Consider the following 20,212-nt stretch of genomic DNA (forward strand, 5'->3'; position numbering starts at 1 on the left):
AATACTTATGTACATGTTTTTTTTTGTTTTTTTTATTTGCAAAATAAATAAAAAATACTTTTCACATTGTCGTCGTGGGGTGTTTTCTGTACAATTTTGGGGACAAACACAAATTAATTCCATTTTGGAAAAGGGCCGTCACATTACAAAATGTGGAAAAAGTGAAGCACTGTGGATACTTTCCAGATGCACATCAATGCACACTCCATTCAAGTAGAATATATACATAATCACCTTTCATCAAACATATATTAACGTTGTTGCCCTAGGGTAAACTGGGTATAACACATGGCACACTGACAAAGCTTAACCTATTGTTACTATAACAATCTACAAGGTTAATGTAGGTTGCTTCTCTTTCTTCCCCTCCATTTTTCTGCATTCTTTCGTATCTCAAGTTATCATTACGTATATGTATTGTTGCATTTGAACAATTGTATTGTTGATAATAAAGGTAAAGTACTGGTATTGTTTATTATCAATAGCACTATTTCTATTGGTATTCATATTGCTCCATTTTTAGTGTAATAATGCTCATTGTCATTTCTGTATTTTTTTTTAAATTTTCGCTAACTGCTTATTTGCTATTACTTTTACCATCATATTTGTACATGTCGTATTTGCTGATGTTGCTCTGTTGTTGTTGTTGTTGTTGTTGTTGTTTTTGTCTCTCTGTCTAATCCCCCTCTTGTCCCCACAATTCCCCCCTCTGTCTTCCTTTTTCTCTCTTTCTATCCCCTCCTGCTCCGGCCCGGCTGCACCAAATGATAATATAAATACATTTAAAAAAGTCAAAATACAAGTAAGGCAACAAGAGAAGTATCCTACACTTCTCTTTTGTAAAGTAAATGTGAACAGCCGATATGGGCATCTACATCTGCTATATGATTTGCCCGAGAAGCTGGGCAGGACATTATTAAAAAAAAAAAAAAAAAAAAAAAGTACAATATATGCCCATGAATACTTCCTGGAGCTAACGTCTCACTTCCTGTCTTTTTTTGCTTCAGAAACGATTAAAAGCAGCCGAAGCGGAAAGCAAGTTAAAGCAGGTCTACATTCCCAACTAGTGAGTATCTTCTCGTCACATGTGCTTCTTTAGCCAGCAAACATGTGGATGATACATTGGCAGCGCCATCTGCTGGTTGCTGAAAGTAATGCCATCACTGCGATACTTCTTGTAGATGGCACAGAAAACGCAGTTTGATTCATATGAATGCTAGATTCCACGGAATCAATTAAACCGGCGACACATCTTTCACCACCTTCTCTCGCACCTTGTTAGTAGTCATGACAACGGCTGGTAGACAGACCTCCGTGCAGCTGCTGTGTGCCAATAAAGCTGATCCATGTCCTCTTCAGTCAACCTGTCCACAATGTCTGCTCTGCTCCGCTCCTGTCTTCTAGCAACAAGCCCAACCCCAACCAGCTGACTAACAATGCGAAGCCGCCGCTGGTAAACGGAGCCGCCGGCGCCCCGCCGCCCGCCCCCACACCCACACCCGCCCCCGCCCCCAGTGCCCCCAGCGCCCCCAGCGCCCCCGCCCCTGCACCTCCGGGCCAAGTGCAGAACCCGCCACTGGCCAGGGCCTGTGAGAGCTGCTACTGTAAGTCCTTCACGTCTACGGACAATGATGTATATTGTGTATATTGTAGCGTCCCGGAAGAGTTAGTGCTGCAAGGGGTTCTGGGTATTTTGTCGTGTTTATGTTGTGTTACGGTGCGGATGTTCTCCCGAAATGTGTTTGTCATTCTTGTTTGGTGTGTGTTCACAGTGTGGCGCATATTTGTAACAGTGTTGACGTTGTTTATACGGCAACCCTCAGTGTGACCTGTATGGCTGTTGACCAAATATGCCTTGCATTCACTTGTGTGTGTGTGTGTGTGAAAAGCCGTAGATATCATGTTATTGGACCGGCACGCCCCCAATATTGTTGTCTGGGTGGAAATCGGGAGAATGGTTGCCCCGGGAGATTTTCGGGAGGGGCACTGAAATTCGGGAGTCTCCCGGGAAAATCGGGAGGGTTGGCAAGTACGACTGGGAGACGCAACTGCTCTACTCCTCCCTACGTCCGTGTACCACTCCGTACAGAGGCGTTTTAAAAAGTCAAAAATGTTACTTTTTGCAACCGATACCGATAATTCCCGATGTTACATTTTAAAGCATTTATCGTCCGATAATGTCGGACATCTCTAGTTGTTAGCACTTCCATATGGAGTAGGGATGATGTTTGATAAGAAATTATCGAGTTCGAGTCTATTATCGAATCCTCTTATCGAACCGATTCCTTATCGATTCTCTTATGGAGTCCAGATAGGTTGTTGTATATGGAAAAAAAAAACACAATATTTGGTTTAACAAAAGCTCACTTTTATTATATAAGAAAACAATTTAATCTAGTAAATAAATAAATATTGACTGTTACCCCCCTAAAAAAAATTTAATAAAATAAATAAACATTTTACCCAAAGTATATTAAGTGGGATTTTTCAGAAAAATAAATATATACAGTAACACAAAAACAACCTGTCTCTGTGATCACTATAGGTGTATAAATAATAATATAGTGTTAAATAAAATCAGTCCCTTGGGCACAAAACTGGAAATAATACAGCTCTCCAAAAAGTGCACTTCTGCTGCTATTGGAACATAACTGTTTGTTATGATGCTTTGACATTTTTGCACTTTAAAGAATGAAAGAAAATTCTATGAAGAGAAAAGTTGTTTGCAAATGTGGCTACAATGCTAAAAAAATGAAAAGTTAAAGCTAAAAAAAGAAATACACTTTATGGAGTTAACATTATTTCTTTATAGGGGGAAAGATGTTATGAGCTAGGGCAGTGTTTTTCAACCTTTTTTGAGCCAAGGCACATTTTTTGCGTTGTAAAAATCCGGAAGCACACCACCAGCAGAAATTATAAACTCAGTTGACAGCTAAAAGTCATTGTCGCAATTGTTGGATTATGACTTTAAACCATAACCAAACATGCATCACTATAGCTCTTGTCTCAAAGTAGGTGTACTGTCACCACCACTGTCACACTTATTTTGACTTTTTTGCGGTTTTCCTGTGCGTAGTTCTTGTCTTGCGCTCCTATTTCGGTGGCTTTTTCTCTTTTTTTGGTATTTTCCTCTAGCAGTTTCATGTCTTCCTTTGAGCGATATTTCCCGCATCTACTTTGTTTTAGCAATCAAGAATATTTCAGCTGTTTTTATCCTTCTTTGTGGAGACATTGTTGATTGCCATGTCATGCTCGGATGTACATTGTGGACGCCGTCTTTGCTCCGCAGTAAGTCTTTGCTGTCGTCCAGCATTCTGTTTTTGTTTACTCAGTAGCCAGTTCAGTTTTAATTTTGTTCTGCATAGCCTTCCCTAAGCTTCAATGCCTTTCTTTAAGGGCACTCACGTGCTGCGGTTGCTTTAAGAACGTTGCGCCAGCTGCCGTAAAGGAGGCGCGTTGCTAGCCTGGTTGCTATGTTTCCGGTGGGTCGTAAAAGTGTTCTTCATGAGTTTGCACCCTGCTCAAATCTCTCAGTAAAGTTATTCCTTTTGTTTTGAACTTTATTACACCTTGGAGCGCTTTTTTCCGGTCCATTGTTTTTCCTGCTTCCGCTATCTGCGCCTAATGACTGAGCTACGTGACGTCATTTCTTGTGATGTCCCACGGAGCATTTCTGGTCGGGACGGGATTCGAATAAAGAACCAACTCTTTTCTTTACTATAGTGGTCTCGATAACGGGTACCGGTTGTCAAAAAGTGATTCGAGTCCGAGGACTCGGTTCTTTTCTTATCGAACAACCGGGAAAACCGGTTTTTCGAGTATCATCCCTAATATGGAGTGTAAGTTAGAACTATGTAGAGGGTTTTTTGTAGGAGGCATGTGCATGTACAAGCCAGTTTGCCCCACAGCATGAGGATGGAGAAAAATAAGGAACTTAACTACAACTTGGGCCACAACTAAATGAAAAATGGGGAACTTGGGCTAAGCTCTTCTGGTAAACCCCTACTGTGACTAAGGCAAAATGCGTCACCAAAGTCTTTAAATCCAAACGGCTTTTTTGGGTGCAAGTTTGGAGAACATGGTACCAACGGGTAAAAAAAAAAAAAAAAATTCATCATCATCATTTTTTCTTCAAAATTTCAACCCAAAATATCACAAAAGATGGACGAAACATGCTTTTCATTGTGGGGTGATATCTTTTATATGTTTTCCGTACGTTTTTGTTATTCTGCCTAATAGACCACAACAAAGACAAAATAATTAATCGTTGATTTACCTATCATACACGTTTGTTAAAGTGCTACATTTCAAATGAATTGTTTACAACTAGGGATTTATCGGCCGATAATATCGGCAGACCGATATTATCGGCCGATAAATGCGTTAAAATGTAATATCGGAAATTATCGGTATCGGTTTTTTTATTATCTGTATCGGTTTTTTTTGTTTTTTGTTTTTTTTTTGTATCAAAAAATGTATACTTACTAATAGGGATTTCCGATATTACATTTTAACACATTTATCAGCCGATAATATCGGCAGGCCGACATTATCGGCCGATAAATGCGTTAAAATGTAATATCAAAAATTATCGGTATCGGGTTTTTTTTTTATCGGTATTGTTTTTTTTGTTGTTTTTTTTTAAAAAATTAAATCAACATAAAAAACACAAGATACACTTACAATTAATGCACCAACCCAAAAAACCTCCCTCCTCATTCACACAAAAGGGTTGTTTCTTTCTGTTATTAATATTCTGCTTCCTACATTATATATCAATATATATCAATACAGTCTGCAAGGGATACAGTCCGTAAGCACACATGATTGTGCGTGCTGCTGCTCCACTAATAGTACTACACATCCCCACAGCATGATGCTGCCACGACTAGGGATGTCCGATAATATCGGCCTGCCGATATTATCGGCCGATAAATGCGTTAAAATGTAATATCGGAAATTATCGGTATCGTTTTTTTTATTATCTGTATCGTTTATTTTTATTTATTTATTTATTTTTTTAATTAAATCAACATAAAAAACAGAAGATACACTTACAATTAGTGCACCAACCCAAAAAACCTCCCTCCCCCATTCACACTCATTCACACAAAAGGGTTGTTTCTTTCTGTTATTAATATTCTGGTTCCTACATTATATATCAATATATATCAATACAGTCTGCAAGGGATACAGTCCGTAAGCACACATGATTGTGCGTGCTGCTGCTCCACTAATAGTACTAACCTTTAACAGTTAATTTGACTCATTTTCATTCATTACTAGTTTCTATGTAACTGTTTTTATATTGTTGTACTTTCTTTTTTATTCAAGAAAATGTTTTTAATTTAGTTATCTTATTTTATTATTTTTTTAAAAAAGTACCTTATCTTCACCATACCTGGTTGTCCAAATTAGGCATAATAATGTGTTAATTCCACGACTGCATATATCGGTTGATATCGGTATCGGTTGATATCGGTAATTAAAGAGTTGGACAATATCGGAATATCGGATATCGGCAAAAAGCCATTATCGGACATCCCTATTTACAACTGTTATATACAGTAAGACGGTTATATAATTAGACCATATGTCCTTGTAATTGAATAATTATTTTTTTCACTTTAAAACAATATTTTGTTTTAAATATTTATAACGAAACATTATTTAGATTTTTTTCAATGTATAAAAAAACACCAAATAAAGCAATGCATAAATAATAATAAAGATAATATTAATACAGTGGAACCTCAATTTATAAACTTAATTGGTTCTTAAAGGCCTACTGAAATGATTTTTTTTTATTTAAACAGGAATAGCAGATCCATTCTATGTGTCATACTTGATCATTTCGCGATATTGCCATATTTTTGCTGAAAGGATTTAGTAGAGAAAATCGGCGATAAAGTTCGCAACTTTTGCTCGCTGATAAAAAAAAGCCTTGCCTGTAGCGGAAGTAGCGTGACGTCACAGGAGCTAGTATTCCTCACAATTCCCCGTTGTTTACAATGGAGCGAGAGAGATTCGGACCGAGAAAGTGACGATTACCCCATTAATTTGAGCGAGGATGAAAGATTCGTGAATGAGGAACGTGAGAGTGAAGGACAAGAGTGCAGTGCAGGACGTATCTTTTTTCGCTCTGAGCGTAACTTAGGTACAAGCTGGCTCATTGGATTCCACACTCTCTCCTTTTTCTATTTTGGATCACGGATTTGTATTTTAAACCACCTGGGATACTATATCCTCTTGAAAATGAGAGTCGAGAACGCGAAATGGACATTCAGTGCCTTTTATCTCCACGACAATACATCGGCGAAATGCTTTAGCTACGAGCTAACGTGATAGCATCGTGCTTTAACTGCATATAGAAACAAAATAAATAAACCCCTGACTGGAAGGATGGATAGAAAATCAACAATACTATTAAACCGTGGACATGTAAATACACGGTTAATGCTTTCCAGTCTGGCGAAGGTTAACAATGCTGTGCTAACGACGCCATTGAAGCTAACTTAGCAACCGGACCGCACAGAGCTATGCTAAAAACATTAGCTCTCCACCTACGCCAGCCAGCCCTCATTTGCTCATCAACACCCGTGCTCACCTGCATTCCAGCGATCGGCAAAAGGACGAAGGACTTCACCCGATGCGTTTGGCGGCCCGGAGACGTAGGAAGTCAAGGTGAGGTCGGCGGCTAGCGCGGCTAGCGCTCCAACAAAGTCCTCCTGGTTGTGTTGCTGTAGTCCGCTGCTAATACACCGATCCCACCTACAACTGTCTTCTTTGCAGCCTTCATTGTTCATTAAAAAAATTGCAAAAGATGTCCAGAATACTGTGGAATTATGAAATGAAAACAGAGCTTTTTGTATAGGATTCTACGGGGTACCATAACTTCCGTTACTCTGACTTCGCCACGCGCATACGTCATCATACCGCGACGTTTCAGCCGGATATTTCCCGGGAAATTTAAAATGTCACTTTATAAGTTAACCCGGCCGTATTGGCATGTGTTGCAATGTTAAGATTTCATCATTGATATATAAACTATCAGACTGCGTGGTCGCTAGTAGTGGCTTTCAGTAGGCCTTTAAACAGGGTACGTTAAAAAAAAAAAAATTGTATAGTGATGGAAATTTCTTCACAAGAAACCATGTAAATAAGAATGATGGGTTCCAGCCCCCAAAAAAGTCCATATTTGAGTGAATGTTTTTTTACTTTGCACTAGGGTTGTACAGTGTATCGGTACTAATAAAGTACTAGTTAATTAAAAACGGTACTATACTGGCTTTGAAAAATACCACTACTTTTTTTTTTTCATTCGCATGCTGCTGTGCGGCGGTGACGATTTTGACACACTCACATGATGTCGAGTGTGTCAAAACGCACACACAAAGCGCACACAAGCAAAAACAGAGCGGAGACGAAGAATGTAAAAAAAAATAAAAATTCTACTGGTTAATAAAGAGGGTACGTGAAGTGCAATATAGAGGTATTTGGGCTTCAAAAATACAGATTAGAGCAGGGGTCACCAACGCGGTGCCCGCGGGCACCAGGTAGCCCGTAAGGACCAGATGAGTAGCCCGCTGGCCTGTTCTAAAAATAGCTCAAATAGCAGCACTTACCAGTGAGCTGCCTCTATTTTTTAAATGTTATTTATTTACTAGCAAGCTGGTCTCGCTTTGCCCGACATTTTTAATTCTAAGAGAGACAAAACTCAAATAGAATTTGAAAATCCAAGAAAATATTTTAAAGACTTGGTCTTCACTTGTTTAAATAAATTCATTAATTTTTTTACTTTGCTTCTTATAACTTTCAGAAAGACAATTTTAGAGAAAAAAATACAACCTTAAAAATGATTTTAGGATTTTTAAACACATATACCTTTTTACCTTTTAAATTCCTTCCTCTTCTTTCCTGACAATTTAAATCAATGTTCAAGTAAATTTATTTTTTTTATTGTAAAGAATAATAAATACATTTGAATTTGATTCTTCATTTTAGCTTCTGTTTTTTTCGACAAAGAATATTTGTGAAATATTTCTTCAAACTTATTATGATTAAAATTCAAAAAAATTATTCTGGCAAATCTAGAAAATCTGTAGAATCAAATTTAAATCTTATTTCAAACTCTTTTGAATTTCTTTAAAAAAAAAAAATTCTGGAAAATCTAGAAGAAATAATGATTTGTCTTTGTTAGAAATATAGCTTGGTCCAATTTGTTATATATTCTAACAAAGTGTAGATTGGATTTTAACCTATTTAAAACATGTCATCAAAATTCTAAAATTAATCTTAATCAGGAAAAATTACTAATGTTCCATAAATTATTTTTAAACATTTTTCAAAAAGATTTTTGAATTTTAAAGAGTCGAAATTGAAGATAAACTATGTTTCAAAATGTAATTGTCATTTTTTTCGTTTCGTTTTAAACCGTTCAATTAAGTGTAAATATCATTAATTATTAATAATAACATAGAGTTAAAGGTAAATTGAGCAAATTGGCTATTTCTGGCAATTTATTTAAGTGTGTATCAAATTGGTAGCCCTTCGCATTAATCACTACCCAAGAAGTAGCTCTTGCTTTCAAAAAGGTTGGTGACTCCTGGATTAGAGTGACACTTTAAACTCGGGCTGCGAGCACTGCTTTAAAACATGCCTCGCCCAAGGTGGCATTAAAGTATTACAATCTTTACTTCAAACTTAGGTAAACATTTAAATAACAATCAAATCAGTTTAAAGGTAATATAGTTCACTATTTCCCTGCACATACAGATACTTTTTGAATGGAAAAGTTTGCAGAAAAGGGGTTGGTAAATCACTGTATTGACACATTGCAATGCCTAATGACGAGAATGTGTATGTCACACTTATTTTTTTGTCGTATTTTTTAGGTTAATGTGTTTTTTTTCATATCATTTTTTAAAATACTGCCTTAGATGTGTAAACATTATGTGTGCATGTGCGTGTGTAGCCAGCAGTTCCTACCAGTGGTACTCGTGGGGACCCCCCAACATGCAGTGTCGCCTGTGCGCCACCTGCTGGACATACTGGAAGAAGTACGGCGGGCTAAAGATGCCCACTCGGCTGGATGGGGAGAGACCCGGACCAAACCGCAGCAGCATGGTACCCTAAAACCCCCTAAAGGAAACCCATGTAAAAACACAATAGGTCGTAATTGGTGTTCATCTGTGTGGTTAGAGCCCCCATGGCGTGCCGCTGCGACACAGCGGCAGCCCCAAGTTCGCCGTGAAGACGCGACAGGCTTTCTTCCTGCAGACCACCACGCTGACGCGGGTGGCGCGCCGCCTCTGCCAGGATATCATCAAGCCTCGCTACCTAGCCAGGCACCCCTACCTCCCCGTCAACTCGGCCGCCATCAAGGCCGAATGTAAGCCACTTTCACTCACGACATGTTTCCCCGTCGTGTCGGAACTAAATTGCCACATTCCCACAGGTGCCCTGCGGTTGCCAGATAAAAACCCCAGCAAGCCATCGCCACTGAAACCAGCAGAACGCAAACCTCTGGAGTCTGTGGTTCGATATCTCGGTACGTTGGAGCTTCTCGCCACAGTGGCTAACCCCCCCATACCTCAATATAAGACACTAGAAAAAAAGTCTAAAAAAGACATCTTATGCATGATTTATACATGCAACCTAAGAAGTTCTTCTTAAAGGCCTACTGAAATGAGATTTTCTTATTTAAACGGGGATAGCAGATCCATTCTATGTGTCATACTTAAACATTCCTCGATATTGCCATATTTTTGCTGAAAGGATTTAGTAGAGAACATGGACGATAAAAAAGCCTTGCCTGTAGCGGAAGTAGCGTGACGTCACAGGTTGTGGAGCGCCTCACGTCTGCACATTGTTTACAATCATGGCCACCAGCAGCGAGAGCGATTCGGACCGAGAAGGCGACGATTACCCCATTGATTTGAGCAAGGATGAAAGATTCGTGGATGAGGAAAGTGAGAGTGAAGGACTAGAGGGCAGTGGAAGCGATTGTGAGAGGCGGGTGGGACCTGATATTCAGCTGGGAATGACTAAAACAGTAAATTAACACAAGACTTATATATACTCCGCTAAGGCTGCAGCTAACGATTATTTTTCTATCGATTAATCTATAGATTATTTTTTTCGATTAATCGGTTAATCTATAGATTATTTTTTCGATTAATCGGTTAATCTATAGATTTTTTCGATTAATTGGTTAATCTATAGATTATTTTTTCGATTAATCGGTTAATCTATAGATTTTTTCGATTAATCGGTTAATCTATAGATTTTTTTTTGATTAATCGGTTAATCTATAGATTATTTTTCCTTTTACCGATTATTTTTTATTTTATTGTATTTAAAATGAAGATGAAAAAATAAAAGTAGGCCAGTTTTTTCAAAAGGCATGGCTTTTATTTACAACCAAAAAAAAGAAGTATGGCCACTCAGTCAACATTGACAACAACATGACAAAATATTCTGTAACAATGTAAACATTTAAAACTTTTAACATTTAACAAAATTAAAAGTAGCTTATTTGCTTTTGAATGTGCAAATATAAAAGTCAACATCCAGTGCAAATCTTAATATTCTGCAATAGTATAAGCATTTCAAAAGTAAAAGTATTGATTATTTTTGCTTTAAAATGTGCAAAAATAAAGATAAACATCCAATACAGAAAAGTGCAAAACGAAATATTCTGTAACAACAGTGTAAACATTTCAACAAAAGTGAAAGTATTGCGTATTTGCTAAAATGTGCAAAAATAAAGATAAACATCCAATACAAAAAAGTGCCAATGTAAATATTCTGGAGCACTGTAAACATTAAGTATTGCTTTTAAAATGTGCAAAATAAACATCCAGTCCAACACAGTACACAATAACCAATTCTACTCATTCCAGTGAGTGACTAACAGTTGTAATGAAGAAAGGTTAGCATGTCTACATGCTCTGCTTCTTTTCTTGTTTACAATATTCCCAGCAGCTTGTTTAGACTTTAGCAGCTAAAGTTAGCTTTAGGTTAGAAACTCGTTCGGTACACCCCCGTACCGAACCGAAAGCCCCGTACCGAAACGGTTCAATACAAAACACGTACCGTTACACCCCTAGCAGATACAAATGACACATTCATGTTTTTGTGTAATGATGACAACGTATGCTAACGCGGACGATTGACTAGTTGATGGTTTTCTTTTCAAATGTTGGTTCATAGCCGTTGTGCTGCTATGGTAGGCCATTTCCGCTCGACACAGTGTGCATACAACAACATTATTAGGCCCTTTATTGAAATACTCCCACACTTTTGACCACTTTTGGCGTGCTTTTTCCCCCCTCGCTCGCACAGTCTGCTTTGCGCTTCGCCATGATGGTAGTGTGACGTAAATATGCAATGGTAAAGCTTGACTGTCATCGTTCGGGAATGTAAACAATGAAACACCGGCTACGACGTAGCCGCTACGTGTTTGTGTTGCTGCAGCCAACCGCCAATACACCGCTTCCCACCTACAGCTTTCTTCTTTGCTGTTTTCGTTGTTCATTAAACAAATTGCAAAAGATTCACCAACACAGATGTCCAGAGTACTGTGGAATTTTGAGACGACTTAATAGCACAATGCTGTCCCAAAATGTCCGCTACAATCCGTGACGTCACGCGCAAACGTCATCATACCGAGACGTTTTCAGCAGGATATTTCGCGGGAAATTTAAAATGGCACTTTATAAGTTAACCCGGCCGTATTGGCATGTGTTGCAATGTTAAGATTTCATCATTGATATATAAACTATCAGACTGCGTGGTCGCTAGTAGTGGCTTTCAGTAGGCCTTTAAGCAAATCTGAGCTTTTTGACCCATCACACACGCGCGCACATGATTTACCCTAAGGAAAAAAACAATTTGCCTTTCAAATAAACAGTACAGGCCAAAAGTTTTGACACACCTTCTCATTCAATGCGTTTTCTTTATTTTCATGACTATTTACATTGTAGATTGTCACATCACAACTAGGAATGAACACATGTGGAGTTATGTACTTAACCAAAAAAAGGTGAAATAACTGAAAACATGTTTTATATTCTAGTTCCTTCAAAATAGCCAGAAAGGTATTGCGTTATATTGGGTCAATACGGTAATAGCGCTACGAAAATACTAAATTCATGTCATGACTAGGGTTGCAAAGGGGTGGAAAGTTTCCGGTAAATTTCCGGAAACTTTCCGGAAATTTACCACGGAAAGTTAAGCTCGGTAAGTTTGGAGACATTTTTTGATTATTCGAAGTTGGACACCGTCCATGGTAATGAATGGGAATATATGGTAATGAATGGGAATATATGGGAATTAATGATAAATGGGAATATATTCTCTTTGTATTTATTTGTTCTTGTAAAAGACTAATGCAATGCCACACACAGATATAAATAGTCAGCTAAACAATTGGAGTAGTCCTTAAAAATATTTAACTGATGGACAAATGAATAGAAATAGGCTAGATGAATACATGAACAGTCAATCAGCATGCTAAATCAAACTATAAACTACATTCTTGTATGACAACAGAATGGCTAGCAGAACAGAAGGCAGAGGAAACTACACCTTTTGATTTAGTATTTGCTAGTTGAACTTTACACATCACAAAAAAAGTAAATTCGGATCGCTAACGTTGTTAGCATAAATTGATGGGATTTAACATAGAAAAAAGGAGCATCACGGCTAACGGAGAAATATTTTGGGTTCATTATGAGACTGTGGTGGTACATAAACCTAGCTAGCTAGAGATGTTGGCCCCAAAATCATTCAACAAGTACAGGAACAGCTAGCTAGCTTGAGTGTAACTCTGCTGGAGTAGTCTACAGTCATACAGTAACAAGCAATTACACCTCTATTACACTTAAATACCATAGATCAAATATATTTACCCCGGTAATATCATCTACACTTACCTGACTGGATGAAGTCCTTGGGCTCAAATACTAGTGTGGCCTCAATAGCCCTGCTGTAGTGTGTTGCATGCTGGCAATTATCTGTGCGTGTGATTGAGGAATGCACAGTGCAGGGTTGAAATTCTACTGAATTTGCATTAAATCAGGTTGTTTTAGCTAATAATCATGCTGCAAGATCTAGCATGTTGCATTCAATGTTTATTCCCATTAATTCCCGTGGAAAGTTTCCAACTTTGAATATTCCCGGAACTTTGCAACCCTAGTCATGACCAACTGTGACTTGATTTAAAAAAAAAAAAAAAAAAAAAGCATTGGTCAAAATGGTCCAAAAAAGTCGAGGAAAAAACAAATGTAGGTAATCTGCAGGAAATGCTCAAACATTCCATTTCTGGGGGTAACATTTCTTTTTGAGCACTTAACACAACGGCCAACTTCCCCACTGCTTGTCGCTCAACATCTAACATGTTTTCTTTGTCCTTCTAGAAGCACATCCCCGTCCGGTCAAAGCTGAGCCGCCGCCGCCCCCCCGCGGGTCTTCCATCTCCATGGGCAGTCTGACGCCCATTAAATCCAGCCCCATCCTCAACAACGGCTCCCCCACCATTCTGGGCAAACGCAGCTACGAGCAGCACAACGGACTGGATGGTGAGTTTGTTAAATCTGCGCTCGTTGGACACTCGAGACGCTTTTATTTACCTTTATTACTTATGACTTAGACTTAGACAAACTTTAATGATCCACAAGGGAAATTGTTCCACACAGTAGCTCAGTTACAAAGGATGGAAAGTGTAAGGATGGAAAGGACAATGCAGGTATAAAATAGACTAAAAATGTACCGCAAGGCAACTTTATTTGTATAGCGCTTTTCATACACAAAGCAGACTCAAAGTGCTTCACAGACAACAAAGTGAAATGAAAGAAAATAAAAGCAAAATTAAAATGCAGACAATAAAAATAAAAACAGTGCAGACGTTAAAAGATTAAAAGATTTTAGCTGAAAGCTAAGGTGAACATAAAAGTCTTCAGTCTAGTTTTAAAAGTACCGTGATTTCCGGACTATAAGCCGCTACTTTCCCCCTCGTTCTGGTCCCTGCGGCTTATACAAGGGTGCGGCTTATTTACGGCCTGTTCTTCTCCGACACCGACGAAGAGGATTTTGGTGGTTTTAGTACGCAGGAGGAAGACGACGACACAATGATTAAAGACTGACTTTTCATATACCGGTAGGCTGGTTATTTTGATAACGTACAGGCGAGCACTTTGTATTACTTTGCACCGTTGTATTATTTGTACTCTGCATGAATGCTGTTTGCCATGTCAAAGATGTGAAAGTTTGATTGAATGATTTATTGTTAATAAATGGGACGCTTTGCGTTCCCAAACAGTCATCTCTGTCCCGACAATCCAGGAACCCCTATATACTACGCTAATTACACATCAAAACCCTGCGGCTTATAGTCGGGTGCGGCTTATATATGGAGCAATCTGTATTTTCCCCTAAATTTAGCTGGTGCGGCTTATAGTCAGGTGCGGCTTATAGTCCGGAAATTACGGTAGTCAGAGTTGGGGAGAGTCTGACATCTTCAGGAAGTTTATTCCAGCTATTTGTTGCATAGTGACTGAATGATGCTCTCCCTTGATTTGAGTTTACTCTTGGAACCGCTAACAGATTGCTCTCAGAAGATCTTAGTGATCTAGAGGGCTTATATAGTGGGAGCATATCAGTGATATACTAGACCATGTAGTGATTTATATGTGAGCAGGAGGATTTTGAAATCAATTCTCTGATGTACAGGGAGCCAATGTAAGGATTTAAGAATTGGTGTAATGTGCTCACATTTTTCGTCTTTGTTAGAACTCTAGCAGCAGCGTTCTGAACAAGCTGCAGCTGCCTGACACTTTTTTTGGGAAGACCTGCAAGGAGACCATTACAATAGTCTAGCCTACTGGTAATAAAGGCATGTACAAGTTTTTCTAAGTCTTGAGCTGACATGAGCCCTCTAAGTCTTGTTACATTTTTGAGGTGATAGTAGGCCGATTTTGTTACTGATTTGATGTGACTGTCCAAATGTAAATCATAATCTAAAATAACCCCAAGATTTCTGGCTTTATTTGAGGTTTTCAGGGACAGTGATTGAAGGTGTTGGACGACTTTAAACCTTTTTTTTGTAGCACCAAAAACAATGATCTCAGTTTTATCTTCATTTAGTTGTAGGAAATGTTGGCACATCCAGTGTTTGACTTGCTCAATGCACTGGCACAGAAGATCTATGGGGCGATAGTCATTTGGTGATAGCGCTACATAGATTTGGGTGTCATCGGCATAGCAATGATGGTCAATGTTATTATTTTGCATGATTTGTCCTAGTGGGAGCATATAGATGTTAAATAAAGTGGGCCCCAAGATTGAACCTTGGGGGACTCCACACGTTACGTTGGTTGGTTCTGATACAAAGTCACCAATGGAAACAAAATAGATCCTATCTTGTAGATATGACTTGAACCAGCTTAAAACTGTGCCTGAGATCCCCACACAGTTTTCCAACCTGTCCAAAAGTATTGAGTGGTGGACAGTGTCAAATGCAGCACTGAGGTCCAAAAGCATTAATACTGAAGTTTTGCCAGAGTCTGTGTTTAGACGGATGTCATTTATAACTTTAAGAAGGGCCGTCTCTGTGCTATGAAGAGGTCGAAATCCTGACTGGAAGTTGTTGTGGCAGCCAGTAGAAGCCAAGAAGTGATTTAGTTGTTGGAGGACAACTTTCTCAATTATTTTACTTATGAATGGTAGATTTGAAATTGGTAGCAATATAAAATATAACATATGTAATTAGAGATGTCCGATAATGGCTTTTTTGCCGATATTCCGATATTGTCGAACTCTTAATTACCGATTCCGATATCAACCGATACGATATATACAGTGGTGGAATGAACACATTATTATGCCTAATTTTGTTGTGATGCCCCCGCTGGATGCATTAAACAATGTAACAAGGTTTTCCAAAATAAATCAACTCAAGTTATGGAAAAAATAAATGCCAACATGGCACTGCCATATTTATTATTCAAGTCACAAAGTGCATTATTTTTTTTAACATGCCTCAAAACAGCAGCAGTTTGGAATTTGGGACATGCTCTGAGGTTGAGGTGGGCAGGGTTGGGGGGCGGGGTTGAGGTGGTGGGCGGGGGTGTGTAGGAGGTGGCGGGGGGTGTATATTGTAGCGTCCCGGAAGAGTTAGTGCTGCAAGGGGTTCTGGGTATTTGTTCTGTTGTGTTTATGTTGTGTTACGGTGCGGATGTTCTCCCGTTTGTCATTCTTGTTTGGTGTGTGTTCACAGTGTGGCGCATATTTGTAACAGTGTTAAAGTTGTTTATACGGCCGCCCTGTATGGCTGTTGACCAAGTATGCTTTGCATTCACTTGTGTGTGTGTGACAAGCCGTAGATATTATGTGACTGGACCGGCACGCAAAGGCAGTGCCTTTAGGGCAGGGGTCACCAACCTTTTTGAAAGCAAGAGCTACTTCTTGGGTAGTGATTAATGCGAAGGGCTACCAGTTTGATACACACTTCAATAAATTGCCAGAAATAGCCAATTTGCTCAATTTACCTTTAACTCTGTTATTATTAATAATTAATGACATTTACACTTAATTGAATGGTTTAAAAGAGGAGAAAACACGAAAAAAATGACAATTAAATTTTGAAACATAGTTTATCTTCAATTTCGACTCTTTAAAATTCAAAATTCAACTGAAAAAAAGAAGAGAAAAACTTAAAAAAAATAATTTATGGAACATCATTAGTAATTTTTCCTGATTAAGATTAATTTTAGAATTTTGATGACATGTTTTAAATAGGTTAAAATCCAATCTGCACTTTGTTAGAATATATAACAAATTGGACCAAGCTATATTTCTAACAAAGACAAATCATTATTTCTTCTAGATTTTCCAGAACAAAAATTTGAAAAGAAATTCAAAAGACTTTGAAATAAGATTTAAATTGGATTCTACAGATTTTCTAGATTTGCCAGAATATTTTTTTTGAATTTTAATCATAATAAGTTTGAAGAAATATTTCACAAATATTCTTCGTCGAAAAAACAGAAGCTAAAATGAAGAATTAAATTAAAATGTATGTATTATTCTTCACAATAAAAAAAATGAATTTAATTGAACATTGATTTAAATTGTCAGGAAAGAAGAGGAAGGAATTTAAAAGGTAAAAAGGTATATGTGTTTAAAAATCATTTTTAAGGTTGTATTTTTTCTCTAAAATCGTCTTTTTGAAAGTTATAAGAAGCAAAGTAAAAAAAATAATGAATGTATTTAAACAAGTGAAGACCAAGTCTTTAAAATATTTTCTTGGATTTTCAAATTCTATTTGAGTTTTGTCTCTCTTAGAATTAAAAATGTCGGCCAAAGCGAAACCAGCTTGCTAGTAAATAAATACAATTTAAAAAATCGAGGCAGCTCACTGGTAAGTGCTGCTATTTGAGCTATTTTTAGAACAGGCCAGCGGGCTACTCATCTGGGGCCGTACTTATCAAGCTTCTTAGAATGACTCCTAAGAAGTCTGCTAAGAGTTGACTTAAGAGTAAATAAATTCTTGGCTGAAAGCTGCACTTAAAAGTTAGTTATCAAGCGTCTTACTCACACTTTCAGCGAAGTGTAGGACTGAATCTTAAGTGTCACACTCAGAGCTGAATTACGACATTACTATGTGCCGTAAACGCAATTTTAGGTGACGTCATTTCTGTGTCCATAGAAATGACCAATCACGGAAGGGAATCCCTTGTCTAAGAATAAAGAAATATCTTGGAAATATTGAAGTGGACAATGGGAGTGTATATTTTGACAATAAACTACAAAATAATACAAAACAAACAAACAATATTGTCAATGAATCAAAAATAAATGTTTCCTTTTTGTTGCACCTTTCCTGCTTCCTGCTCCCAGACTGTAACAAAGAGGCAGGGGAGACACTTCTCCAGGATGTATGCTCGGGGCAACACCCTTCACTTTACCCGGCAGTGGGTCTCCACAGCGGACGATTTTAGGGTGAATGATTAGTCCGGCGATTAGTTGCAAATCTTGCTTTATTGATTGCTTGCACACAGCCAATCCAACACAAAACAAACTAGTCCCCGCCCGCACTCACGCTACCGCTCCCTCTCTTCTCTCGCCCACACACTCACTGACGTCACTCACCTCACGGCCACACACATACGCTACTGTCATAACATTTTCTTTCCAATTCATTAATTAGGCAACTAATTTGAAACTGGTGTGGGTGGCTCTATATATACTAGTTAGGGGCGGCATGGCGTAGTGGGTAGAGCGCCCGTGTCAGAAACCTGAGGGTTGCAGGTTCGCTCCCCGCCTCTTACCATGCCGTTGTGTCCTTGGGCAGGACACTTCACCCTTGCCCGCAAATTGGCAGCCACGCTTCCGTCAGTCTACCCCAGGGCAGCTGTGGCTACGAAAGTAGCTTACCACCACTAGGTGTGAATGAATGATGGGTTTTTAACATGTAAAGCGACTTTGGGTACTTAGAAAAGCGCTATATAAATCCCAGTTATTAATTAATTAATTAACTAGTCCACTGCAGCCACATGCAGAAAATCAACAAGGAATCGAAAAGTATTAAATCTGTGACAAAAATAATACCTGCTCTGTCTAAACGATACCATTTGATCAGCTGCTCGTCATCACACAAAGATGAACGTTCGCGCACGTCTCTCTCGCCTCAGTGCCATCCCCTGCTGGCAACTCCTAACCACTTAAGACACCTCTGAAGGTCTCTTAATTATCGTGGCGAATAGGAGTGATTCTTAGACTTAAGAACGTTGATAAAAAGCTTTTATTCTTAAGTTTGAGAGTAGGACTAAATTTTCGCAAATTCTCAGGACTTAAGTGTAAAATGGCACTCTGAGAAGCTTGATAAGTACGGGCCCTGGTCCTTACGGGCTACCTGGTGCCCGCGGGCACCGCGTTGGTGACCCCTGCTTTAGGGTTTATTGGCGCTCTGTACTTCTCCCTACGGCCGTGTACACAGCGGCCTTTTAAAAAGTCATACATTTTACTTTTTGAAACTGATACCGATAAATTCCGACATTACATTTTAAAGCATTTATCGGCCGATAATATCAGCGGTCCGATATTATCGGCCGTCTCTGATTGCAAGGAAATAAATGTGGTTTTGCAGGTGAGAGCATATTGTGTGCATTTGAACGCTGCTGACAGCCGAAGGAGTTTTTTTTTGTTTTTTTTTGGGTGGGGACGGGCGTTGTTGTGTCCTACTTTGACCGTCCCCTGGTGGGCTCGGCGGGGAGAGAAGACAGACCGGCGGATCAAGAGCGGGGAGGAGGAGGCTGCGAGTGGTACGGCTTTGGGCCTCCCCGCTTTAGCTGGAGGCTACGATCCACGTTGCCATGGCAACGGCACAGAGGAAGAGGAGGAGGGGGGTGGCCCGCTAAGTGTATCTTGAGGGAGAAAAGCTAGGGAGAGATTTAGGGCTGGAAAAGGGCCCGTTTTTGGGGGGGGATTAGTCACGTTTCCTGCTGAAGGATCTGTAAATACTTCAACGTGCGCTCTCTGAAACGTGGACTTAACGTTGCGTCATGTTCAAACGTCGTATTATCCACATATTTCCCAAAATCAAGTACGTTGTCCACCAATCTGTACGTCAAACGTGGACTAACGAAATCCAGAGGAGTTTGTGTGATACCATGTTGTGGCCAGCGCCCCTGCCCTATGGCCTCAACATGCTCGTCTCGGTCCGCAGGCACCAAATCCAAAGTCTTGACCTGGGACATCATGGCCAAACGCATGAGTGAAATAGGCCGGGCCTCGGCCGCCATGCAGGACCAGGTTCACGAGCTGGACTGAACGCTCCGCAGGGACGGCCTCCGTTGTCCACACCCCCCCGCTGAGGTGAGTGCGGATCAGGCTGCTAGCATCTTTAAGTCAAGACACCATGTTGGTTTGGGAACTATACACATGATATCAAGGCCAGTCCATAGTGGATCTAACATAATAGTGAGAGAATCCAGTTCATAGTGGATCTAACATAATAGTGTGAGTCCAGTCCATAGTGGATCTAACATAATAGTGTGAGAGTCCAGTCCATAGTGGATCTAACATAATAGTGTGAGAGTCCAGTCCATAGTGGATCTAACATAAAAGTGTGAGTCCAGTCCATAGTGGATCTAACATAATAGTGTTAGAGTCCAGTCCATAGTGGATCTAACATAAAAGTGTGAGTCCA

The 20,212-nt window shown here is 39.2% G+C and overlaps 1 protein-coding gene across 2 annotated transcripts in view; it reads left to right on the top strand.

Annotated features, from left to right (window-relative positions):
* Nucleotides 1-20,212, top strand: part of mta1 (metastasis associated 1) — a 161,870-nt gene that overhangs the window by 138,508 nt on the left and 3,150 nt on the right. For both annotated transcript variants that reach the window (XM_062040974.1, XM_062040973.1), the window contains 7 exons: nucleotides 1,008-1,066; nucleotides 1,405-1,604; nucleotides 8,975-9,126; nucleotides 9,202-9,391; nucleotides 9,458-9,550; nucleotides 13,422-13,583; nucleotides 19,730-19,878. In XM_062040974.1, the coding sequence (XP_061896958.1) occupies nucleotides 1,008-1,066; nucleotides 1,405-1,604; nucleotides 8,975-9,126; nucleotides 9,202-9,391; nucleotides 9,458-9,550; nucleotides 13,422-13,583; nucleotides 19,730-19,833 (960 nt within the window). In that variant the 3' untranslated portion in view covers nucleotides 19,834-19,878. The remainder of the gene's footprint in view (nucleotides 1-1,007; nucleotides 1,067-1,404; nucleotides 1,605-8,974; nucleotides 9,127-9,201; nucleotides 9,392-9,457; nucleotides 9,551-13,421; nucleotides 13,584-19,729; nucleotides 19,879-20,212) is intronic.

This window comes from Entelurus aequoreus, linkage group LG03 (assembly GCF_033978785.1).
Source record: "Entelurus aequoreus isolate RoL-2023_Sb linkage group LG03, RoL_Eaeq_v1.1, whole genome shotgun sequence".
Classification (NCBI taxonomy): Eukaryota; Metazoa; Chordata; class Actinopteri; order Syngnathiformes; family Syngnathidae; genus Entelurus; species Entelurus aequoreus.